A 26,014-nucleotide genomic window follows, 5' to 3' on the forward strand; every position below is an offset into this window, starting at 1 on the left:
CGCCTTCTTGTCTCGACATTCACGTCCGTCTCGAGTGGTTGTTTGTCTTTCTTTGTCGGCCTGAATTCGCTTGGTTATCACCTCGTACGCGTTTCTCACTCTAGCTAGCTGTGATGTTAGTTCTTTCATGGCCGCTTCGATCCGGCTAATTTCTGCTTGCGTCTCGCTAGTTGTGACGATTCCACGTCTACAGCTGTTTCTGCGTCCATTTGGGTAGGCGGCTTTCGATTTCTTGCCAATGCATTAGCATATGACGCTTTCTTGAGCGGTGTCTTCGAAGATTCGATATTCACAGGGGCTGTTTCAACTGCCACAACTATCATGGTAGAGCGGCTACGGGGTGGGATTGCTTGCGCCAGGCCCTACTGTTCGTCCGGCGTCTCGACCTGCTGCGTTAACTATGCGTTTTCACCGCTTTCTTCGATTTGTCCTATCTGGCGATCTTCGTGAGACATGTTGCGTCGCGGACAGGTGGCTGTCCTCGTTGCGCTAGCGGCAATGAGGTCCGGAGGCTGGGCAGAGTTCACTACCATCCGGGTGAGCTGTGCCGCAGAACGCATGTGCACTTTAATGGGGACAAATGTCCTGTTTCTGGCCAGGCAGATGACAGTTTTTGCACACCAAGACGCGCGGTACATATGGGTGGGTCGGCAACAACTGTCCATGGTACGCTATGTGATGAGGCGGTAATGGTATGTCCACGGTGATTAACACTGTGCCGTTCTTGCCCATGCGACGCACCGCCACCACGTTCCCTTGTCCCGAATAGATCGAGCATAGTAGACTCTCTTCAGTCAGCTCGGGCGCTGTAGTGAGTTGCGCAGTGTGCGTCTCTTCGTCGGAGCCCTCCTTCGCTCTCGGGCGCTTCCTTTTTTTCTTCTTTACTTGATGCAGTGTACACACAGAATACTGCTTAGACCCATAGCCTTAGCGGCTCGCGCTACTGTGCTCGAACAAGGGCCGCGGGCGGTCACGTTCTTCACGGTGGGTGCTTTTGTTGCTCTCGTTGATGTGGGCTCTCCAGTATAGAGCGTCCACTACCATTCTGACTCCCGTCGGTTATTGAGTTTTTAGAATCGGCGTTCATGGCTTCGGTTAGGCTTAAGAGGAAGCTTTAGCTCGGGCCCAACTCTTGCGCAGCCTATTCAAATAAATGTACAACACAAAAACACTTTTTGAGATAAGCCCGGGACCGATTTTAATTAATCTTGTTGCATTTGAGAGAGAAATGGAAATCCTAGTGATTGTTGGAAGCGGATTTTGGATTTAGGGCCTGCATTTTTTTGAAAAGATTTTCGAACATATAGAAGCACGAAGTTTACAAAATAATACCTGGCCATCAAGAATAAATATCGTGATTCCGTAAACGGCGTCCATTATATCATTCATAGCGGACAAATTCAGTATGTCAATTTATATTTTACGTTGTGTACAGGAGTCTGCAAATACTACTAATTTTCTTGAGATTGATGTGTGACACATCAATTTCTTCCGCTTTAGACGTAGAATGATGGCGAATTCCATTGAGAGAACAGGAGCGCGGCGCTGTGCCACTGGAATGCGGCGTGCATCCGAAGAGCAGGTTGGAGAGATGTACCATGTGACACAAGCACTCGACGCCGCAGCATTCTCTGTGGGAGGGCGGCAAAACACGTGTAATCGTGTTGTGGTCGTCGGGTGTTCACCGGAACACACATTTGTGCAACGCCGACACAACGACGCATGCGGTGACGGTAGCTGTCGCTGCTGTCACCGTCGAGCGTCTCAGGCACTTGAGCAAGGCGAAGACGCTTTGCTGCTGCTGCTGCCCTACGCTCATCTGAAAAGAAGCAAGGGGGACTAGAAATGCCAGTATCCGTTGTTGAATCGTTACGAAACTGGTTAATACCAACAATGTCAATGTCAGTGGGGCCAAAACAGCGACTACGCTCGGCTGCCGCCATTGCCGCCGCGCTCGCCGGCAGAAGCAAAATAAATGCAAATGAGGAGGATATAACGGCTTGAAGCACGTGACTTTCTTTTCAGGCGAGAGCATTGCGGACTGCTCCCGGCTGCTCTCGGCGCAGCGAAACTGCTCTTGTTCTACGACTGGATGACGGCGCCCCTAATCCTGTTCGACCACTGAAACACGCCGCGCCTGGAAAGAGCAGTTTCAGCGTGCTTTTGAGCGCTCCTGTCCTCCCACTAGAATTCGCAATTAGATGCAATTCACAGAAATATAATATCATTTTTCATTGCTGAGTTAGAGAGTTGTAATCTTGATAGTTTCGTTTTGTGAAAATTTTTGATTTTCGCCAAGCTTTACTGAAATATTGACGACCTAAATAAAAAATTCGAAGCAAACAGTCACTCGCTTTCAAGTTTTTCTTTTAAATGCAACAAATATCATCAAGTTTGGGGGAGTGGTTGCCGAGGAAAACGAATTCTCCTTTTACACGTGTTCAGTATCAGAGCACTGTTACGGTTGGCGTGTAACACCCCAGGCAAGAAGGATGCTCCACCACCATGCCTCATCGAAACGAAGCATGGATTCCTAATTTGCCGTGATTGTCTCGAGTGGATGACTGGTCTGGCAGGGCACCGCAGTGCCCTTCGTGTGTGTGCATGCCTAAGCGGAACGAAGGATGGATGCGGTGGTTGTCTCGAGGGGATGCCGGTCTGGCGGACGCCCCCCAGTGTTCACAGGCCCCTGTGTGCGTGAAAACCCTTTCCGCGAACCAGACGGGACCCTCGGGTGGCCGCCAGCGGAGGCACGCTCGTGAAGGCGTCAACTGGGACAATGGATCAGCCGCCTATCCACAACCAGACGCCCTTTCCACGAACTGTCAAGCTCTACAGGAGAACTTCTGCGAACCAATGTCGCCTAGAAGAACGGATAAGCGCCTACGATCCTGGACCTGCTGGTTGCCACCTGCGGAGGCGGGCTCGTGAAAGGTCGCCGGGTGAGTGGGTGCCACCGCCAAGCACTGTGGAACTCAGTGTATTTCACGTGACGTTGACGTGAGCAAGATCCCGCCTACAATTTTAGTGTGCCTATTCAAGGGGCCCCGCAATGCACTTTTCACTTCATTCTCTTCTTCTCATCCTTCACCAACCATTGAATAAACCGCGCAAGTTTCGCACTAAAAATCGTCTCGTCCTTGCCTGGTCGCCAGCATCTACCGGACGCCTGCAGCCCGCCGACATCGCCATGCTACCCAATTGTAACGTCGTTCGAGCTTCGATAAGCAGACGTCGCAACAACTGATCGGCAGCGGTGAGGTACGCTACCCTGGAGAACGCAACAGCACCCGCGCTTCCTCTTAACAGCGTGGCCGCCAAATGGCTCAACGCTGATCAAGGTTCAACAAAATTTTGGCACACTGACCGGATGCTTAGATGTCTTTTGAGGTACACAAACTGTAAACGTCCAGTCGCTAGAGTCAGAGAAAGGTCTATCCGAGTGAGGAGTGCATTGCGCATACAGCATTCGTCGACATGGCTTGGCTTCCTGAACCTAATAAAGTTATCCGAATGTTTTGCCAGCAGATGCACCATATACTCGCAGTAATTTTTTAGCGTGCCGTTTATAAACGCAAATATTACGCAGTCCCGTTACGAAGCGCATATACTAGAGTGACGGGTATAGTAAACCTGAATCGTATTTATTTCAAGTTGTCGTTCGGTGGTAAGCTGTGGTTGAATACGCGCTTCACATCTCGTAAAAGCCAAGCGAGGACATTCTTAGTCTTTATTATTTTTTTTTCATAGAGAGGCCGTATGCGCGAATAGATGGCAGTGATTTCCTGACTGCATCTATTTTTCCAGCTTTTTATTGAGGCACCGAATCAGACCATTTTTGCTTATGTAGCTCTGAATGTTAACATGAAATCGCACCCTACGTGTTCACTTTTAAAGTGAATCCTTATTGGCGAATGCTGTCGCACTTTTCCCACCGTGCCTTCTCACAAAGGACAGCGCCACCTGCAGGACATGACAGCTGCACGTGCCGCTCTGTTCTTCACCGAACTGCGCAGTGAAACGCAGCCTCACTGCAGCAAATACGCGCCAGCGCTTAATTCCTTCATTGAAAGCGCAATCTTATGTGCCAACTTTCCTGGGGTCAATTTGTAGCAGGCCACTGCTGGGGAATGTGCAATAGCAAAGTGGGCTTATCCTGCAGACATCATCGCCTAGCAAACTAGGCCTATTACGGAGAGAGTGCGTGGTTGCGTGGGTCACGTGACGTCTTGCCTATCAGGCACGTGTAATCGCTACGCTGCGTGCAAAACGCCGTGCAGAACAGATCAGTCACAAATCACTTACTTAACCACTTCGCAAAAGCTTCCTTTCGTATATATTCCAACACGTGCGTTGGATCTACATACTTTTCCCACATACACAACGCGCAACTGCATTTGACATCGGTCAGCCGGCTTTTCTCGAAGAAGAGAAGAAACAACATTTAAAAAAGAAAGATTCTGCTTCTGTTGAATGCGTGTCACAAGCAATTTGCATTTTTCTGGCTTGTATAAGCGAGACTGCTCCTTGCAAAGAGAATCCCCGTGGCGTAATCTCATCAAAAAAGTGAACCTTGCTACACAAAGAAACAGAAGGCACAGCGTTCTTTAACAACTCACAGTAATCTTCGCGGAAGAAGCGGAGTGTGTCTTTTCATCGCGTAATTACCTGATCTATCGATGGGCACATTCGTGCATTACTCGTCGACTCCATTTCTTCCCGACTGGAAATGAACACATTTTGCCCTTCCGTGTCCGCTCGGAACAAGGCGAAAGGATGCGTCGTGCAACATTGCGCCATTATTGCTCCTCCAGTTGTTTGTGGCGTCACCACAAAGAAGTCTCTGTCGCCGCGCGCCGTGGCCGCCTCGTGCGCGTTGGCGGGAGAGAGCCTCGTCGCAGCGCCTGTATGCAAGCGCCGCAGATCACGACATCGGCGCATTCGAAGCTCGTCAGTGGCGGCGCCGGTTCGCTTCCTCCGCGCCGCCAGGTGGCGCGCGCACGCACAGTCGGGGAGGGGGCGAAGCGGGCGACCTCGTGCGGGTGCACGTAGCGGTTCGAGAACGAGTGGTGCGTTCACCCTGCGGTGACCAGTGAATAACAGTAATACATAAATAAATAAAATACAGAAAAAGTAGCGTGCCATCGGCTCGGTAAGCATGTCAAAGAAAGCTTGGGGGATTTTCTTTTTTGCCTTCGTCGCGTGAGCGAGTGTACGCCATGAATTAAGTCATTTAGGGGTGAGCACAAATAAATTTCAATTGTCGCTTTTATCTGCTTCGGTCGGATACACAAGGTTTCGTCAGAGCGAATTGTTTGCAATGTTAGGGTTGACACCAATTAGAATATAGCCTTTCTTTACTGTGAGTGACATTGCGGCGGTTCATTCTCTGGCGGGGTGCGTTGTGACAATTTCATGTCTCGGAAGGGGCTCTCAGCTCTGTCGCTGAATGGCGAACTCCAGTAACGAGCAGTCAAGGACGTTTCCATGTGAGCCTGGACGCGCAAGGCAGGGCCGGTGCTAGGCAGGGCGGTCTCTCGGAGCCAGGCCTTGGTGGCGACGCGACCTGTGTCGATCCGCCTCGCTGTGCGGACAGCACAATGTTTGCCTTGGGCAAGACCCATGCGGTGGCGCGGCGCCCAGCCGTGTGCGACCGAGGCAGCGCTGCCGCGTCGCACTCGCATCCGTCTCCCTCCGTCGCGGAGCTCAAGGGGGCCTCATTGTGCGCCGGCTCGCGTCTGCGTCACTCTGACAGCTGACAGAGGACTGTCTCCACCGGCTGCCGCTGCCGCCCGTCAGTGCTCGGGGTCGCTAAGCCCAAGTCGTCTACTCGCGCCGCTGCGAGCTTGCGTAAGACTTCCGCTGCCTATGCTGCCGCGTATCTTCGCACTCGAACCTCCTCCGACAAATTTCAGGAGCTGCTGAAGTTGACATCACGGAGTTTTTTATCCTTCGTCAGTCAATAAATTTTACCCGCACGCGAAGAAAAGCTATTCGTAAATACAACAATATATTCATCGAGTAATTTACCCGCATTGTTTGGTCTATGGTACATTCTTACGTTAACCCAAAACCCCTTTTCTGAACTTGGTGTATGTAGTTGGAATGTAAGTAAGAATGGCTTGTCGGCATGCATTAACAAAAGACAGCAATTTAAAAAAGGAATCAAATAATCTTATAGTGCAGCCCGCGAATCGGACGGCGTTTTTCATTCTATCCCTTTCTTCTATGTTAAAAGGAGCCCTGCGTACATACTTTGAGAACGAAATACTGAAGAACAAAAATGATGCGCGAAAGACGTGGCGACTCTTTAAGACATTCGCACATAACTTGTGGCCCTCCATGCGCTATGAACTACGTCACCGAGGAGCCGGCAGAAAAATTGGTCATACTTTGTGACTCTAAGGCGGCTCTTCACAGTATCAAGTCTTCCCTACATCACATAACGTACGAGTAGATGATATGACAGATAGGGAAATACGCCAATATGGTCTGGAAACAGGGCACAACATACTCTTTCAGTGGATTCCTGATCACGGTGGCATCGCCGGCAGTAAATGGGCTGATGGGCCTGCCCGGGCTTCCTGGTCTGCCCACGAGGACACCCATAGGCGTCCAATGCCTTTGGCGAGGACAGATGCTGCCAGGGAATTTCGTCTACTTGCACGCAAAAAGTCACAAACTTTCTTGAGTGATTGAAATGCATTCAAATGCCAATTGCATACGATGGACCCATTCCTACGGCTGCAACTGCCATATAGCCTCTCCCGCAGCGAAACAACCTTGCTGTACCGCGTGTGGCTAGAAGTGTCGTTCACCAACGTGTACTCCTGTCGTACGGGAAATGGCCGGTGTGCGCCTCCTGTAGGTGAGACGATACCATCGAGCAGCTGTTGTGCATCTATCCTCGCTACGAGGCACAACGCATCTCTCTCTGGACAGCATTAGGCCTACTGGACTCGAGACTGTTCTCCGAGTCAAAGATACTCGGACCGTAGACACATCCGTCACTGACACAAAGAGCGATTCGCGCACTGTAGCGCAGTACTTGAAGAGCACCGGTTTGGGAGACTGCTTACCCTGTGCATCCTCCCGCGTGCACTCAGTGCTCTCCCTCTTTCCATTTCCCATTGCCACCAGTGTAGGGTAGCAGACCGAGCGCTCGCTTGGTTGACCTTCCTGCCTTTCCTTGGTTTCTCTCCAACTCTCGGCTCATCACAACATCTCTAAGATTAATACTGACCGCTGATGTTAACTGATAATCCAGATATTGCGAATGCGTTTCGCCAATTTTTCATTCCTAACGTATCGGATAACCGTAATGGTACAACATTTCTTTTTCAAGCTTTGCCGCAATCTACGCAGTCATTTTACCTCTACCCCATGAACACTGAAGAACTTATGTCTATTGTTACTAATCTAAAAGCAACTAGTGCTGCATTAGACGGGATAAAAAGATCCAAAATTAAACTAATAGCAGGTCTAATTGCTCCTGTATACGTTGTCATATTACTAACTGTACGTTAAATCTGGCGTTTTTCCTGATGTTATAATGCGATACTGACCTGTACAGTACCAGGAGGAGTCAGGATATTTCCATTATAAACAGTAATGAACAGGATACAGAAACTCCTCCTATAACTAGCGACGAGGTCAGAAGGGCCTTGCAAGACATGAAACGAGGCTGCAGGAGAAGATGGAATAACAGTCAATTTACACAAAGATGGAGGAGGCGTAATGCTTGGAAAACTAGCGGTGCCATATACGAAGTGTCTATCGACTGCAAGGCCCCACGAACACTGGAAGAATGCAAACATTATACTAGTCCACACAAGCGATTACTATCGAATCCAAAGCGAAAACTTTTTGGCCCATTACCTTACTCCCAGTATTATATAAAATATTAACCAAAATAATTTCCGATAGAATGAGGGTAACACTGGACTTAAGTCAACCAAGGGAACAGGCTGGCTTCAGGAAGGGATTCTCTACAATTGATCACACCCATGTCATTAATAAGGTAATCGAGAAACCCGCACAGTCTAATAAGCCTCTATATATAGCATTCGTGGATTACGAAAAGGCATTTGATTCAGTAGAGGTACCAGCAGTCAAAGAGGCATTGCGTAATCAAGGAGTACTGAGCGCTACGTAAGTACCTTGAAAAATATCTAGAGATTCCACAGCTACCCTAATTCTGCACAAAAAAAGTAGGAAGATACCTATAAAGAAAGGCGTCAGACAGGGAGACACAATCTCTCCAATGCTATTCACTGCATGCTTGGAAGAAGTATTCAAACTATTAAACTGGGAAGACAAAGGAGTAAGAATCTACGGCGAATATCTCAGCAGCCTTCAGTTTGCCCGAAAGACATTGTTCTATTCAGCAATACTGCAGACGAGTTGCAACAAATGATTCGGGAAATTAATAGAGAGAGTGTAAGAGTGGAGTTGAAGATTAATATGCAGAAGACAAAGATAATGATGAATAGCTGGGCAAGGGAGGAGGAGGAGGAGGAGGAAAAACTTTAATCTGGTCCTGTACAAGGTGTTGCCACCTGCCTGGCTAGTTCCATGTTGGGACCGGGAGGTCAAGCCTCCTAGCCCTATCACGGGCCTACTGGACAGCCAGGACTTGAGGGATATGATCAGGAGATCTGATCATTCCTAAAAACCGATTCCGGGAAATGCCAGGGCCGAGCGACCCACACTCCCAGAGCAGATGTTCAAGCGTGCATATCTCCTTTTTGCATGCTTTGCATATAATATTCATGTCTGCAATGTTATACCATTTCTTTATTTGTGCAGGTGAATAATAAGACTCTGTCTGTAATTGTCTAAGTGTAACTGCTTGTGCTCTGTTTAGCCTATAGTGAGGGGGTGGAAACTCCCTCCTTCCCATGTAGTAATGTTTTGTAATTTCATTGTATGTAATGAGCGTATCTCTATGTAAGTTCTCCAATCCAGCAGAATCAAAACCATATGTAAAAGCGGCCCGGTCTGTAAGGTCGCGGGCGACGCTGTTGGCCGATTCATTTGGATTGACGGGAATGCCATCAAGTGAACCAAGGTGCGCCGGGAACCAATAAATGTAACGTGTAACATTTGTTTGCCTTTTGTTAATTATTCTCGCAGCCTGCGGGGCAATCTTTCCCCTATTGAAAGCTCTAATAGCCGTTTTCGAGTCGCTATATATTTCGATGAATCTATCGTCTGTTAGTGCCAATGCAATGGCAACTTGTTCAGCGTCTTCAGGTTTGTTAGTGTAGACCGTGGCGCAGTTTGTGCAATTGCCCTGGTGATCCACTACCACCGCCGCGAACTTAGTTAGATCTTTGTAGGCAGCCGAATCGACAAAGCAGGCTCCTCTGCCCCCTTTATCCATTTTCTCGATTAACGCCCTGGCTCGTGCGACTCTCCTGTTGATATTATGTTTTGGGTGCATATTCCTGGGTAGAGGTGCGACAATTATGTTGTCTGCGAATTCTTGATTAACTTTAACGTACTGTGCTGAATCCGTAATGGGGTTGATCATGATCTTGTCCAGGATTGATCTTCCCGTGCTGGTTGTAGATAGTCTCGCTATTTGTGATGTTTCTTGAGCCTCCGCGATCTCCATGGTCGTGTTGTGTATTCCTAATTTGAGCAGTTTTGCAGTGCTGGTTCGAATTGGGAGCCCCAATGCGCTTTTAACAACCTTCTTGATCACTGCGTCAAGCTTTTTGAGTTGAGACTGCGTCCAATTGTACATGGCAGCGGCGTATGATATATGACAGAGTACGAATGAGTTGATTATCCTGATGAGGTTATCTTCTTTCATGCCCTTGTGTCTTCCTGCCAGGCGCCTGATCATCCTGCACGCGTTATCCGTTTTAAGGGTGATATTCTTCACCTCGGTATGGTTTCCACCGTTTGCATCAATGAAAAAGCCTAGTACCCTGATCACGTTGACTCTGGGTATATTGGCACCATTTTCTGTATGTAGGTGTATATTGCTTTCCGATAGAGGTTTCCAGCCCTTAGGCCTGCCCCCCTTTTCACGTCTATAAAGTAGTAACTCCGATTTGTGGGGGGAGCACCTGAGTCCAGTGGGCCTCAGGTATTCTTCCACCGTCTTGATCGCTTCAGTCAGTGCGTCCTGTATCTGCCCTTCACTGCCACCAGCACACCATACAGTGAGATCATCAGCATATATGGTATGGTCAATGCCTTTAATCTTGCCCAGCTTTCTGGACAGACCAATCATGCACAGGTTGAAAAGGACGGGAGAGATCACCGATCCTTGGGGGGTTCCTCGATCTCCGAGCTGAACCACTTCCGAGTTTGTGTCTCCGACCTTTATCTTCGCCGTGCGTGCTTCGAGAAAGGATTTGATGTATTTAAACATCCTCAACCCGAGTCCAATGTCTTCTATCGTTCTGAGGATGTACTCATGCTTGATTCTGTCGAACGCTTTTTCCAAGTCTAATCCCAATATGGCCTTAGTATTTCTAGAATATCCGTCGAGTATGTGGTGTTTAATTTGCTTCATGGCATCCTGCGTGGAAAGTGCAGACCTAAAACCCAGCATGTTGTGAGTGTATATATTATTGTCTTCTAAGTGGTCTTTTAGCCTGTTAAGGATTGCGTGTTCAGCGACCTTCCCCACGCATGATGTAAGTGATATTGGCCTTAAGTTGTCCAAGCTTGGAGGTTTACCCGGTTTGGGTATTAGTATAACCTGTGAAGTTTTCCATTCTTCTGGGACTTCGCCTGAGATCCATGCTTCATTAATGAAGTCTGTCAGCGATTCAATGGACGGCTCATCGAGATTTCTAAGTGATCTGTTTGTTACTCCGTCAGGACCGGGGGCTGAATTTCGATTTAGTTCACTTAACACCCTCCGGATTTCGGATATGGTGAAGGGTTGGTCGAGTTCCGGTTGAGCGGCTCCCCTGTATTCTGATGGAAGTGGCTGGTCCTGCTCATTTCTAACTGGTAGGTATTTGTCAATTAGTTGTTTGGTAACTGTTTCGATGGGCTGATCCCCAAGGGCTACGTGTATGGCTCGGGCAAGGCTGTGTCTTTGGTTGGCTTTAGTGCCTTTTTCATCCAGCAGATGCTTGATCAATTTCCACGCCTTGCCGTTCCTGATTTGCCCATCGATTGACTCACAAAACTCGTCCCACTGTTGCTGGCAGAGGGTGTTACAGTATTGTTCGATTTGTTTGTTAAGTTCTGCGATTCTTTTTCTGAGCCTACGATTTAGCCTTTGTGCCCGCCACTTTCGGGTTATGGCTTCCTTGGCTTCTATTAAGTGGGCAAGTTTCGAGTCCATTGCCTCTACATTAGTATCTGTAACAATTCTTTTGGACGCTGTTTTGATGTCCCTTCTGATGCCCTCACACCAGTCTCTGAGATTGAGTTTGGTGGTTTCTTTTCCGCTTTGGGCTCTTAATTTACGAAAAAGGTCCCAATCTACGACCTCGAATTCTCGAGTTCGGCCTTTCTCAACTTCCAGTGTGACTTCTATTACGTAATGATCGCTGCCAAAATTCATGTTTGTATTAGTCCATGAAACATGCTCTGTGTTCTTAATGAACGTAAGGTCAGGTGTGGTGTCTCTGCAGACAGAATTGCCAAGCCTTGTAGGATGTGTCTTATCCGTGACTAAGACCAGGTCTAGCTCATCCGCGTGATTCCACAGATTCCTGCCCTTGGCGTTCGTCGTAACGTAGCCCCATAGCTCGTGGGCTGCATTGAAGTCTCCTAATATAATCAGAGGTCTACTTCCAGCTAAATTAGTAGCCTTTTCGAATAATCTCTTGAAGTGTTGTTTCTGGTGTTTCGGATTACTGTAAATGTTGAGTACGAATAAGCTATTGTTCCTTTGATTTTTGTGTGAAGTTGGTACTACAACCTCAACCATGAGGTACTCTAGGTTTTTGTCTATGACGCCTAATTCATGTGGGATGTGTGTAAGCTGCTTATTTACAAGCACGTACAGGCCCCTACCGAACGTTTGACACTCTATGGCTCTGTATCCAGTGAGTGTGACATATCCATATCCTGTCTCTTGAAGTGCGATAATATCCGGTTTAGACTGAAGTGACCTAAGGTATTGCTGGATGATGGAACGTTTGTTATTGTACCCCCCGCAATTCCACTGCCATATTCGAAATTCCCTCTTATTGTGAGCCATATTGCATATTCATCTCCCCCGCCTGGGGAGTTAGTGTAGCTCTGAGGAATGACGACCCGCATTGTTCCCTTACGTCCATTGACATAGTCATCATTTCCAGGGTTTTAATTCTTTCGCCAAAAGCCTTCAGTCCCTCCTTAGGGTCATTCAGTGCCGTCTGTATATGGCCTACATTCATTGTCAACTGTGAGACAGTGTACATAAGCATCTGCATGTTGTCTTTAAAAGATGCCAGCGCTTGTTTGACCTCCTCCATCTGTGTTTCAGTGTTCTTGAGTTTACTTTCAACAGCCCTACGCTTGGCTGACATTGGGCCTTCACCAGCAGGCGCCGGGACTGGGGCTTCTTTGCGTGTATTAGTGCTATCTTTGTTTTCTGCTTGTTTAGCCTCGCTTAAGAGTTTCCTTATTGCCGTCATCTCTCTAATCACGTCCTGATTCATTTCCCTTAGTTCTGCATTCTCTTTCTTAAGTCTTTCTATTTCACGATCCTTACTTTGCTCTGGGGGTGGGTCACAAAGCATGGCACTTACCGGATCGGTACGCGCGTCGTCGGCCCAGATAAGTCTTGTTTTATTGTTGTCCCGGTGAGGAGGCGTCTTGTCCGCTATGGCCGTTCCCTTGACTTTGTCGGCCCATGTGGATCCGTTGATTCCTTCCCCGGGTTTCGATGCAGCCTGTTGGCTCCGATCTCTTGATCCGGATCGCGTCCTGGATTGGGATCTGGATCTGGGTCGGGATCTGGACACGCTTCTTCCCCTGGAGCGTGAGCGACTGCGGGACCTGGACCTGCCGCGGGACCTTGAGCTTGGCTGCGTGTCGTTATTGTCCTTGTTGACGTTGGTTGCTAGTGCTCTTTCGTTTCTCCGTTTTCTGACCACGTATGGAGTTGTATAGCGCTGCTTACACACTTTGTCCGCAGTTGGGTGTGGGCCACCACACAGTTCACACCTGGGTTGGCACTGATGTTTGTCAGTCGGATTCACTGCACCACAGCCTCGGCATATTCTCTCTTGCGGAGACGGGCACACATCAGCTCTGTGACCGAGCCGACCGCAAGCGTAGCATACGTCGACTTGTTTCTTGTATAGTGAACACCTTACAAGGACCGGGCCATATCTGACGAAATTCGGAACCTTGTGTCCATCAAAGGCGATGATCACCGTACCGGTATTCTTGATTCTTTTAACGGCGAGAGCCAAAGGGTTTCTTGAGTTGACTATGTTCTTCTCCAGCTCCGTCGGGCCATCTGCTAAGTCAACGTTCCTTATCACTCCCTTGCACGTGTTGTGAGGTGCAGCCTCATATGCGTTGATCTCGAAGCTGCATCCATTCAGGTTAATTGACTGATTCTCACATATTTCTCAGCATTCTCTCGTTGCGGCGTACTCGCCACAATTATGTTTTGGTTCACGTTCGGGCATATGATGTCTGATGCAATGTGGTCCGAGCTTAGACCAGCTGCTTCAACGATGGTTTTGCCTATCTTGGTAGAGCCAATCTTGCTAATATTGAGTCCGCCGCGTGGTCGGAGTATGATTTTAAAGTGATCTTTCGGCAAGTATGGCATTCGGGATGCCCTGGCGACCCTGTTCTTGACTCGACTGCCGTTCTCGAATGTTCTAGGCGACGTAGCCATATGAGGCCCAGCTCCGGCTGAATTGCCGCTAACAGCGGATCTGGTAGAAATTCGCCTAGAAACTGCTGCCTGCCATCCGTACTCTTCGGTGCACTTGTCGGGAGGTAGTTCCTCCCCATCCATCATGACTTGCATGCCTGACTCGCCTCCAATTGCCACACTCAGGCAGCACCTGGCCTAGCGCGGCGGCAATGGTGGCTGCTCGAAAAAGTCTCTTAAAATGTGAATAGTCGACCCACCGTAGAAATCCTGGTGTCGCCGTAATCCTCTTGATGCTAAGCGTCGATTGATGTAACCGAACCAAGGATACACTCAGACTAATGGGTCGAAACCGATGTTGAAAGCGGGAGCCGATCTTTCTCCATGTTCTTCGATGCTTCTTCTTCTTCTTCTTTTCCTGGGCAAGGGAACAAGAGTTCAAGATCGTCAGTCAGCATCTAGAGTCCGTAAAGGAGTACGTTTACCTAGGCTAACTAATCACAGGGAACCCTGATCATGAGAACACTGTGGTATAAAATTTTTTAAACAGGGATGAAGTACCTCAGACAGGCTGGCCAACGTTTCGATAGGTGGACCTATCTTCGTCAAAGGCGGCCTCGTCATCCTCGGCGTGTTAGTTTTAAAGGGTTAGTGCAGTGACGTCACGTGCGGGTGTTGTCGCTGGCGGCTGGTTTTAAAGAGAGAGATTACAAGAGGGCACAGGCGCTGTCGTCCGACGTCTGTGAGCCTCATTCTCAAGACGAGGGGACAAGAGCGTGAGAGTGGGCACGCGGGGAGGAAAGAAAAGAAATAGAAGCAGAAAAAAGGGGAAAAAAGGAAAAAAGGAGGGGGGAGCCAGGGCCGTACCAAGACACAACAAAGGGGGGGGGGGGTGAAAGAAAAAGAAAGAGAAAAATGAAATCTTTAAGAAATACGGGGGCTTGGGAGCGTGTTGGGGATGCGAAAGGTTAGGAGGTATTCAGGGGGAGTCGTTGGCGGCATGTTTTTGAGGCATTAGAACGGCCGGTCAAGCAATAGGTCGAGTAATTTTGAAATAGTTAAGGTGGCGACGAGGAGTCTGCGGTGGAATGTGTGGGGTGACTGAAAGGCAGCGGCATGGTCTTTCAAGGGGCACTGCCCCACGCGCTTAACGTAGGTGTCGTTACGGCGGCATCCAGAAGGCGATACTCTGGGTTGAGGCGCCGAAAAAGGCATATTGACTTCGGAAATATATGCCTTTTTCGGCGCCTCAACCCAGAGTATCGCCTTCTGGATGCCGCCGTAACGACACCTACGTTAAGCGCGTGGGGCAGTGCCCCTTGAAAGACCATGCCGCTGCCTTTCAGTCACCCCACACATTGCACCGCAGACTCCTCGTTGCCACCTTAACTATTTCAAAATTACTCGACCTATTGCTTGACCGGCCGTTCTAATGCCTCAAAAACATGCCGCCAACGACTCCCCCTGAATACCTCCTAACCTTTCGCACCCCCAACACGCTCCCAAGCCCCCGTATTTCTTAAAGATTTCATTTTTCTCTTTCTTTTTCTTTCACCCCCCCCCTTTGTTGTGTCTTGGTACGGCCCTGGCTCCCCCCTCCTTTTTTTCCTTTTTTCCCCTTTTTTCTGCTTCTATTTCTTTTCTTTCCTCCCCGCGTGCCCACTCTCACGCTCTTGTCCCCTCGTCTTGAGAATGAGGCTCACAGACGTCGGACGACAGCGCCTGTGCCCTCTTGTAATCTCTCTCTTTAAAACCAGCCGCCAGCGACAACACCCGCACGTGACGTCACTGCACTAACCCTTTAAAACTAACACGCCGAGGATGACGAGGCCGCCTTTGACGAAGATAGGTCCACCTATCGAAACGTTGGCCAGCCTGTCTGAGGTACTTCATCCCTGTTTAAAAAATTTTATACCACAGTGTGCCATTCCATCTGCCAGCCCCTTTCTTGTTACTGATCATGAGAAGGAAATTCAAAGAATAAAAATGCGTTGGATCGCATACGGCAGACATTGTCAGCTCCTGACTGGAAGCTTACCATTATATTTGAAAAGGAAGGTGGACAATCAGTGCATTTTAACGGTGCTGGCATATGGGGTAGAGACTTGGAGATTGATAAAGAAGCTTGAGACCAAGTTAGGGACCGCGCAAAGAGCGATGGAACAAAGATTGTTAGGCATAACGTTAAGAGAGAGAAAGAGAGCAATGTGAATAAGAGGGCACACGGGTATATCCGATATTCGAATTGACATTAAGAGAAAAAAATGGAGCTGGACAGGTCATGTAATGCGCAGGTTAGATAATTGGTGGACCATTAGGGTTACAGAATGGGTGCCAAGAGAAGGAGAGCGCAGTCTAGGAGGGCAGAAGACTAGGTGGGGCGATGAAATGAGCAAATTCGCGGGCGCTAGGTGGAATCGGTTGGCACAGGACAGATGTAATTGGAGATCGCACGGAGAGGCCTTTGTCCTTGCAGCGGACATAAAATAGGATGATGATGATGATGATGATGATGATGATGACGACGACGACGACGACGACGACGATGATGATGATGATGATGATGAAAAGAGGCAGTCCTCCTTTTGCCTAAATGTGGTCGCCCACTCTACAGCTAAACTATAGGCCCACTTTCGTGCTGGTATTTCACATCAAGATTATCGAAAAACTACTCTTTAGCCACCTGCCATTCTAAATTGCTAAGTTTAATCTGGGGACCTACCAACAATGTTGTTTCCGCTCTGCAGTTTCAACAAGATTTGCGCTATTATCTCTCAATGCAAATATTGACCACGTCTTAGGTATGGATCATGTTGCCGGTGCAATATTGTTGACTTTAGCGAAGCCTTCAATACTATCAGCCGCACTATTCAATTTTATATACTAGAGTACTAGCCATTCCCGGTTCAGCACTTAATCTAATCCAAAGTTGCCGCACAAAAAGGTTGCACATGGTGCAAACCGAGGATTCTCTTTCTGTTCCACAAATTAATAAAAAAAGGTGTTCCGCAAGTTTCCATACTGGGCCCTATCTTATTTGTTAGATATATTAAAGTCATTCCTTTCTACCTTGGTTTTACTAACTCTCTTTCTATAACGTGGGTCCCAATTAACTTTAGCGGAGCTGTTCAACGACAAAATGATATTAGGAATAACACAGTGGGAGATACAATTGTAAGACCAATTATTAGTTCGGTTGCCAGAGGTGTGACTACCGGACACCGTAGGTCTTAAAATCGTGTGTTGCAGCGTGCTATTAAATCTTTCTTTCCATTAAAAGCGTTAGCTGTTATACCCTATGTTTATAGTACTGCGCGAAGGCGACGCCACCATCACGCTCACAAAAAGAATTTAAATAAAGCCTTATCTAAATTGAATTTAGATCTGCAGAATCTAATAGTATGATGCGCTAAAGATGAACTGTACATTAATCTTGCTAAAACACCGTTTATGCCTTTTCGTGCTCACAGGCGCCTTGTTAACCCCCTACTTTAACCCTTCAGGGTTATACGCTACTCACCCGCCGTGGTTACTTAGTGGCTTTGGTGTAGCGCTTCTAAGCACGAGGTCGCTGAACTAAATCACTACCCCTGCGGCCGCATTTCTATGGGGGCGAAATGCAAAAACACCCGTGTACTTAGATTTAGGTGCATGGTTAATAACGTCAGCTGGTCAAAATTAATCCGAAGTACTCTTCTACGGCGTGCCTCATGATCAGATCATGGTTTTGTCACGTAAAACACCATAATTTGAATCGTATACTGCTCCCCTCTATTAAAGCAGCGCCCTTAAGATAGGTCTAGATGCTCACATTAGATTTGTCGTTCACCCTGAATCAGTCTTTTCAAGAGAAGGGTTTCGTGTAAGAATTCTTATGAGAACACGGTGATCCTATGCCCAGTGCACGCTTATGCTACTTTACCGTGCATTCATTCACACGCATCGGCAATACATACTGTCTTTCGTCATGGGGGAAGCACTTATACCCTGCATACGTGTGTACATCCCCAACACTTGCAGAAGCAAACACCCCGACCTGCAACATTTTGCTCATACAAAAGGCACGCAGTTCCACTTTATGAATACGTAAATATCTACCCATACGCTATCTTGCGAAGCAAGGACTTGCTTTGTTTACATGTAATGTATTACATAGCGAGCTATATATTGAGCACATTCCCCATTGTTCACTGACTAACATTAGTCACAAAAAATTTTCGCAATAGAATAATTTCGTCTACTCAAAGTGAAAGCGAACTATAAAAAAAATTTACGTGATAATATTTGTATGGGGACGCGCGTTTTGTAATACGCCTCTATATTTATTTATTTATTTATTTATTTATTCAAAATACCTTACAGGCCCGAAGAATGGGCATTGGGTAAGGGGGGGGGGGAAATTGACACAGTATAAAGAGCAGCAAACAATTATACAAAATTATACAGTTATACAATGCTTTGTTATTAAAAACACAACGAAGAGTCAAGTTTACACCAAGTACATAATTCTAAATAACAAGAAAAAAAAACATACAAGAAGCAACACAGACAAGTTTTTTTTTTTTTAAAGTAAGAAATGAATGTTTATGTCGTGACGGAATTTTCCTTTGTTAGCTTCAGCTACCAGGATATCGGGAAGGTCGTTCCACAAGCGGATGACACGTGGAAGCGCAGATGAGTTAAAAGCGTCTGTTTTGCCGTAGATGCGCGTGAAAGAAAGATGATTATGCAATCTGCGTGAGGTGAAAGGAGAAACTTGAAGAGCTATTGGTGATGGCCTCGGTCCGTGAACGTACTTGTGGAAAAGCAATATAAGTGCTACATCACGACGAGTGGTCAAAGAAGGAATTGATAGATTGTTTTTAATTTGCGTTATACTTTCGCTCCAGTTGTAATTTTGTGAAATAAATCTAGCGGCTCTATTCTGAACTGATTCTAGCATAGTGGTTAAATAAATGTAATGAGGGGACCATACTGAAGAAGCAAATTCAAGTTTAGGGCGAACAAATGTAAGGTAGGCTAATTTGCGGATATTTGTCGGCGTCTTACGGAGGTTCCGGCGTAAATATCCCAAGGATCGGGAGGCATTTCCGCAGATATTGTTTATATGTGTAGTCCAGGAAAGGTTTGTTGTCAGGGTTACGCCTAGGTATTTGTAAGAAGTAACTACAGACACAGGATTGTTATTAATATAGTATGGAAAGCTGGAAAGGAAATGTTTGCGAGTGACATTATTTTACATTTATCTGGATTAAGCGACATTAGCCAGGTCCTACACCAGCTGCTAATAAGGTCAAGATCATTTTGAATTTTTACGTGGTCATCAGTACTAGTAATTTCTCGGTAAACTATACAATCGTCAGCAAAGATCCGCACATGAGAAGAAATGTTATTCGGTAAGTCGTTAATATATATAAGGAAAAGAAGTGGACCGAGGACACTACCCTGTGGCACACCAGAAGACACGTACGAGAGCGGGGAGGAAAAATTATTAACCACGGTGAACTGCTGCCGATTGGTAAGAAAGTTCCGAATCCAAGATAGCGTTAGTGAATCTAAGGACAACGAAGAAAGTTTAGAAATTAGTCGGCAGTGAGCTACGCGATCAAAGGCTTTCGAAAAATCTAAAAACGTGCAGTCAGTTTGCAGGTTTTTGTCCAGATTAAAATGTAATTCAGTCGTGAACTCAAATAGTTGCGTGTCGCACGATAAACCCTTTCTAAATCCATGCTGATTTGTGAAGAAAAAGTTATTATTCTCTAGATGATTGTAAATATGGGAGGTGATTATATGCTCTAGCATCTTACAGCAGATGGAAGTAAGTGAAATGGGTCTGTAGTTTAGTGGTGAATTTCTATTGCCAGATTTAAAGATGGGAATGACCTTCGCGATTTTCCAGTCTTGGGGAAGCATTCCTGTCGATAGCGATTGTCGGAATATATGAGATAATATTTTACTCGAGACTGATATCGTGTTTTTTAGTATTTTTGAGTTTATGTCGTCAATGCCTGCTGATGTGGACACTTTCAGATTATTTATAATGGATGCGATGCCGTCGACAGTAATGTCGATGGGCTGTAAGAAAGGGTAGTCAAGATCAGCTACCTCAGGCACGTTTGAGTCGTCTTCTATGGTGTATACTGATGAAAAGAATGAATTGAACGCGTTTGGACAGTCATAATCTGGAATGGGAATGTGGTCGTTATCATGCAAAATGATGTTTCCGTCCTGTCGCTCCGGACACACTGATTCCCAAAATTTTTTTGTGTTAGTTGTGAGCAGCGATGGCAAATCGTGCGAAAAGTACGTATCTCGGGCAGCGCGTACTCTGGAGCAGTAGCTTTTCAAGAAGTCGCTGTATTTTTTCCAAGATATTGGAGTGGACGCGCGTTTTGCGGACGCGTACAATCGTTTCTTTTTATTTCTCAGTTGGTTAAGTGACTTAGTGAACCATGGATTGCGTTTATCATTTGTTATTTTAATTAACGGAACATGTTGACTAACCAGTGTTATTAGCTTGTTTTTGAACAAATCCCAGTTATCTTGAACTGTTCGGTTACTGAAACGAGGAAGTAATACACCAACAAGAAATGTTTCAAGTTCAGCGTTAATAACACTGTAGTTTCCTCTGTTATAGTCACGAATTATCTTAGTTGTGGTACCAGAAAATTGGGACGGTACTTTAAGGTTTAATTGCATTAATTTATGGTCACTGAAACCATCTAAATATGTTATTTTTTCAACATTATTAGGGACCGTTGTCAATACTAGATCTAGTATATTGGAATCACGAGTGGGTTGACTTACGATCTGTGACAGGTTGAAATCTAATGTTAAGGCAATGAAGTCTGTGGAAAGGCGGCAGGTCGATGACAACTGCTTCCAGTTTATGGAGGGAAGATTAAAGTCGCCGAAAAGAAAAATACTTTCAGCCGGACAAGCTCTAATGGCGTGAGTTATGCTGTTTCGCAGGTCGCTAACAAACAACACACTTGAGTCAGGAGGACGATAACAGCAACCTAACAATAACTTTTCAAAACGAGTCATGCACGCAACCCAGACAATTTCTAGGCTAGTGTCGGAATCAATTAAATAAGATGTTACCGTCTTCCTAACGCCTATAAGTACGCCTCCACCTCGTTTATTAGTGCGATCGCATCGGTAAATATTATACGTGGTATGTATGGGACTTATTTCATTGTCTGAAATGTCAGGATGCAGCCATGTTTCCGTGAAGATGATAATGTCAGAACCTGTATCGTCTATGAAAGAACAGATTTGACCGAGCTTGCGCACCAGGCTTCGAATATTAGTAAATGATATTGATAGTGACGGTATGATCCGAGGTCCTGATGCCTGATGGCAGTGATGGGTTCGAGTGCTATGCTTTAGCTATCTGCTCAGCTGTACTACTGTGCTAGTGACGCCGTCGTACACGTAGGTTGTGTCATCTATGCGCATTCTGTCGACGCTGAGCTTGAAGTATTTTTTTTTTGCCTTTGCGAATTCGATCAGTTTCCTTCTTGCTTCTCGTGTAGCTGGCGAGAAGTCTTCTCGTATCGAAAATCCGGAGCCCTTAAGTTTTCGTGCAGCTGACAAGATGCGTTCTTTATCCTTATAAAATGTCAATTTTGCTATGATAGGTCTCGTTTTGTTATCGACGTGCTTGCCTAATCTATGCACCCTCTCGAAGTGCGTGCTTGATAGGCTTAAGTCAAGTTTTTCGGCACAGAAATCGACAATTTTCTGCTCCGACGCAGCCCAGTCCTCTTTTTCGTTGTCCGCTATGTTAAAGAAGAGCAGGTTTGAGCGTCGCATTCTATTCTCAGTGTCATCGCACCGTGAAGAAATTGTGGCCAATCGATCAGACACACCGCGAAGGATATCAGCGCCTGCTGTTGTAACAGCCGAATTTCCGGATGCGGGAGTATCGACCAGCGCGGCGATCTTGGCGTTCAGCAGCTTGATTTCCCCTTCAGCGGCCTCCTGTTTTTGTTTCGAAATTTTTAGTTCAGCGAGTAGTGTTACCTGCTCGTTTTCTAGCTTTTGAAACTTGCTTATAACTGCCGTATTACTGGCTTTGACACTAGTTAGTTCAGAAAGCAAGTGTGAGTGCGCTTCTTCTAATTTCCTAATAGCCTCTAGTGCAGCAGCAAAAGCTTCTTCTTGAGCCTTAGTCATTGGTCCAGGATTAGTTTCAACGTCTCCCGACAGCATCAGTGTTATAGCAGACAAGGCATAGCATATTTCACACGCAAGAGCCAAGAACTGTTTGAACACATCATTCAGGTCTCGTGGGCACGACACCACCAACAAGCAATAATTACTGGATTTGACGCAAGCAGCACCTTTCAGGTAACTAACCTGAAAAGGCAACGGACGTAAGCCTGCCATTCTGGAAGTGGTGTCGTGCCCAAGTGAGGCGGCTGCCAGCTGACGTTTATGAAGGCAGCCGGTTGCGTCCACCGTAGTCGTGCTGGATCCATGTTGCCAGATGAGCTGGCTGGTTGTGTCCAAACTTGGCGTTCTGCGCAACCATGGCGGCCGTGCTGTAAGCGGATCCTCTGCAGCAACATGGCATGAACCAAGCAGTCCGGAACACACGACCCAGGTGAGCGTCATCTGAAAAGGCAACGGACGTAAGCCTGCCATTCTGGAAGTGGTGTCGTGCCCAAGTGAGGCGGCTGCCAGCTGACGTTTATGAAGGCAGCCGGTTGCGTCCACCGTAGTCGTGCTGGATCCATGTTGCCAGATGAGCTGGCTGGTTGTGTCCAAACTTGGCGTTCTGCGCAACCATGGCGGCCGTGCTGTAAGCGGATCCTCTGCAGCAACATGGCATGAACCAAGCAGTCCGGAACACACGACCCAGGTGAGCGTCATCTGAAAAGGCAACGGACGTAAGCCTGCCATTCTGGAAGTGGTGAAAAATCCTCCGTTGATGGATCTCTATTAGTCACTAGGGAAGAGGAGGAGGCAAATGCTGCGCTAAGCTTGGCTGCACTTAGTGGGGCCACTGCCACCGGAACTGGTATTGAAGGAATGAATGAGGATGGGGCCACCCGTGCTGTCACCTGCAGCCGAAAGGCCCAAGGCCGCCGGCACCTGGCACGCCCCCCCTTGTGTCACCACCACAGCCCAGGAGTCCTTGCTCAGATGGTCTGGCTTCTGCTGTGACCGGCAGGTTGACGTCAGAGTTGAGACGGCAGAGCCTTGTTGGGTTTCCGGCGCTCTGGAGGGTTGCATTCATATTTGTACGTTTTTATTCTGTTTGTTCGTTTTTTCGCTATTATATATATGTATACGTAAGGCAGTCCTAATCGACATAAAGATAAGTGAACGGTCATCATAGATTTGTACAGCGTCCTATCAGGGACGGTTAAGAGTTCTTCGCGAAGACGGCGTACAATGAATTTGAACATCGCCAGATGCAGCACGGTAAGTCAAAATTTTTCTTGCCGAGAGTGGGCACAACTACGTCGAAATGCCATGAAATCATACATCAAAATTCAAGAATGCGCCTTAAAGGTTGAAGAATCGGCTATTTGTGAATTCGTGGGAAGAAAGGGCAAAAAAGAATGGGATTACAGCGTTAAAAACAACTACGGTGGGAATGACGCCGCAGTTGGTCCGAACAGAGCACGGAATCGCCGGGGGGGGGGGGGGGGGGGCAACGGCGTGCGCATGGCGGGCCCGCGGCTGCGGCGTTGCGCTCGACGTCACGTGATTTCGATGGGGACGAAATGCAAAGGCGCTCGTGCGCTTACACTTGGGAGCAGAAGTTACCGAAACGCATCCGGTAGAGCACGAACAGACATCATACGAAGAGGTGACGATCGATTGGGTCGTGCGTGCATTGTGTCCGTGAGGCACCTCAGCGCTACGGTGTGCCTGATACACGGAGCAAGAAATATAGGAGTGGAAACTCCGCTGTTTGCGGCGACCAGAAAAGGTCACAAGCCCGCGGATATATTTTCATGCTGGCGGCACCTGGCGGCATGGGAAGAAATTACCGCTGTTTTGGTTGCCAGGGCAACCGGTCGAGTGTTGCTCCCGTTCGGCCGCGCGCGCCTTACTTCTACCAGAGTCCTTGCATTTTTTTTTTACTCTGCTTCTACTGAGGGAACTCTCGCGCGCTTCTTTACCGCTTGTAGCCCGAAGAGCAACTGCTGCTACGCCTCAGCCATTTGAGCACAGTAAAAAATAAAACGCATTCTCCATGACAGCTATAAAATGATACGTAGCTTCTGGTTGTAGCCAGGGCTATCTTGCTCCGTGGCGGGCGGTTTTCGGCTTTTTGCACTTGGGAAACTGATGGCTATCTCGTTCCTAATCGCTCATAGGGCGACCGCTTGTTTCTCGCTCTAGTGCTCACAGGGGTGCGCTTAGGAAGGATGCCGCCGTGCATGTGTTTCCGTTCCTTTTCTTTTTTATAAGACTCCCGAAAACTAGTTGCCCTAGCTGCTTGGCGATAAGAGGAAGATTGGCGGAAGTTTGCCACACGTGTTGCTTTTTTTTGATGGGCACACAACAAAACAGTTTTCTTGAGTGCGCGCACCTACGCAGTTCGGTTACGGCGTGCCCGCTGAAGCAAACACCCGTGTCGTCTGCTTGTTGTCTGCTTTGAGCGGGTGCCGCCGGAGTGAGCGCCGGGCGCTGCTTTTTTTTTTTCCGCTGCTGCTTCTACGACGCGCCGCATGGTGCCGCCACTGCATAGGGTAGCGTCGGCGCATGCAACAATTGTGACTTTATCTGGTCGCCCGCGCTCGCTCGCGCTGACGGGAGTTTCACCTCCTATATGTCTTACTCCGTGGCCTGATAATAAGATTGCGATTATGGCACGTAAAAGTCCAGGGTTAGCCCAGTTCTTATAATTAGGCCTGCCCACACTTGCGGACGCTCCATAAAGCACGGACGAAGCCGTGCGCCCGGTACAACAGAACACGTGTTCGCATTGGCCGCGTCGCTTTCTTTTTTGGCTCTGTTCCCTCCTGCTCTGTTGATTTACGATCTTTCTCGTTGTACTTGTTTCATAAGCGCCGATCAAGAGGCTCATAAGCCACACCATGGCCGGTCATTCGAATGCGCAGTTCAATAATCGACACCACCTTTTCGCCCACACAGCGCAAGCACACAATTGGGACAGTAAATCTGCACACAGATGATGCAAATAATTTTTCGCAAAAATCATCAAGCTCGCCTGAGAGCTGTTCCATGTGTGTGTGCAAGGCGTCATATCACGCAGTCGGTCGTTGTCCCAGACATTTGGATGTAGGAGTCGTTTCATCGCACAAGTGCACGTGCCCTGACCGAGTGCTCGAGGCAATGACCTCAACTGCGAGTGGGCGGGCGCTAATGAGCCAACCTGGCTGTTTTCACAATTCACAATCCCCCTTTGCCCATTTTGACCAAAACTCCGACTATCTTGCCTTTACTAAGGCGATTCAACGTAATGAATATTTCGCATCTCTCGCAAGAATTTCGGACAACATGGTATGGAACCCAACAACCGGGGTAAAAATAAAGGCGGCCTAGATTAAAAAAAATACTCGCTTATCAGAAAGCATCCACATTTATTTATTTATTTATTTATTTATTTATTTATTTATTTATTTATTTATTTATTTATTCATTCATTCATCTATCTATTTATTTATTTAGAACTGTACGCTATACCATGCTATAATGTTGTTTTAAATTGAACAGCATTTTTATAAGGTCTCAGACCAAGTAATTCCTTTACTCAGCTGTATTACATTAACAGGCAGTATGAGTTTCATGACAGACCACAATCGTCAAATGACTAATTAACGGCACTGTGTGCCTTCGATAAGTACTGAAATCCTACTGTTCATTTACACTGCCGTTTCTATTTTGTTTTTTTTCAACGCCACTTCACTGGGTGAATATTTCGTAGCACGACCATGCGTAAAACGTGTGACGTTTCAGTCTGCCCACTCCGTCTATTCCCCGTGCACCTCGCAAGCAGGTGTGGCGCGAAATGCCCGTGCGGGCCACACACGAATCAGTCCTTGTGCATACGTAAGTAGCACTTCGGTCCTATTGATCAGCAGTTTAATGGCGAGTCTCTCGAAGGCTCACCGGGCTTTAGAAGTTTCCGAAAAACGGGATTGACCTTCCTTAAGATTAATAGTTATGAGCGAAGCTATGTAACTAAAATATAGTAAGCAGAATTGCTTTAATTGGATAAATATTTTA

General features: G+C 47.2%; 1 protein-coding gene across 1 annotated transcript; it reads right to left on the reverse strand.

The window, feature by feature from the left end:
- Positions 1-4,447: 4,447 nt before the first annotated feature.
- On the reverse strand, positions 4,448-22,337 carry LOC139055833 (arginine/serine-rich coiled-coil protein 2-like). The gene is made up of 3 exons (XM_070533382.1): positions 22,290-22,337; positions 12,714-13,526; positions 4,448-5,080 (listed from the first exon to the last, which is right to left on the reverse strand). Exons 1-3 carry the CDS (start codon positions 22,335-22,337, stop codon positions 4,952-4,954), a joined length of 990 nt encoding a protein of 329 aa, XP_070389483.1. The 3' UTR covers positions 4,448-4,951.
- Between the last annotated feature and the right edge of the window lie 3,677 nt (positions 22,338-26,014).

This window comes from Dermacentor albipictus, chromosome 2 (genome assembly GCF_038994185.2).
Source record: "Dermacentor albipictus isolate Rhodes 1998 colony chromosome 2, USDA_Dalb.pri_finalv2, whole genome shotgun sequence".
NCBI classification, from domain to species: Eukaryota; Metazoa; Arthropoda; class Arachnida; order Ixodida; family Ixodidae; genus Dermacentor; species Dermacentor albipictus.

Bases quoted from the DNA above. Each gene is read 5' to 3' on its own strand.
- LOC139055833 (XM_070533382.1), bottom strand. From the start codon at position 22,337: ATGGTTGCGCAGAACGCCAAGTTTGGACACAACCAGCCAGCTCATCTG. The intron at 13,527-22,289 runs GCAACATGGATC...TGTGAGAATCAG, and splicing joins ACAACCAGCCAGCTCATCTG to TCAATTAACCTGAATGGATG. The intron at 5,081-12,713 runs GTAAGTGCCATG...TGGTCACCGCAG, and splicing joins ACGACGCGCGTACCGATCCG to GGTGAACGCACCACTCGTTC.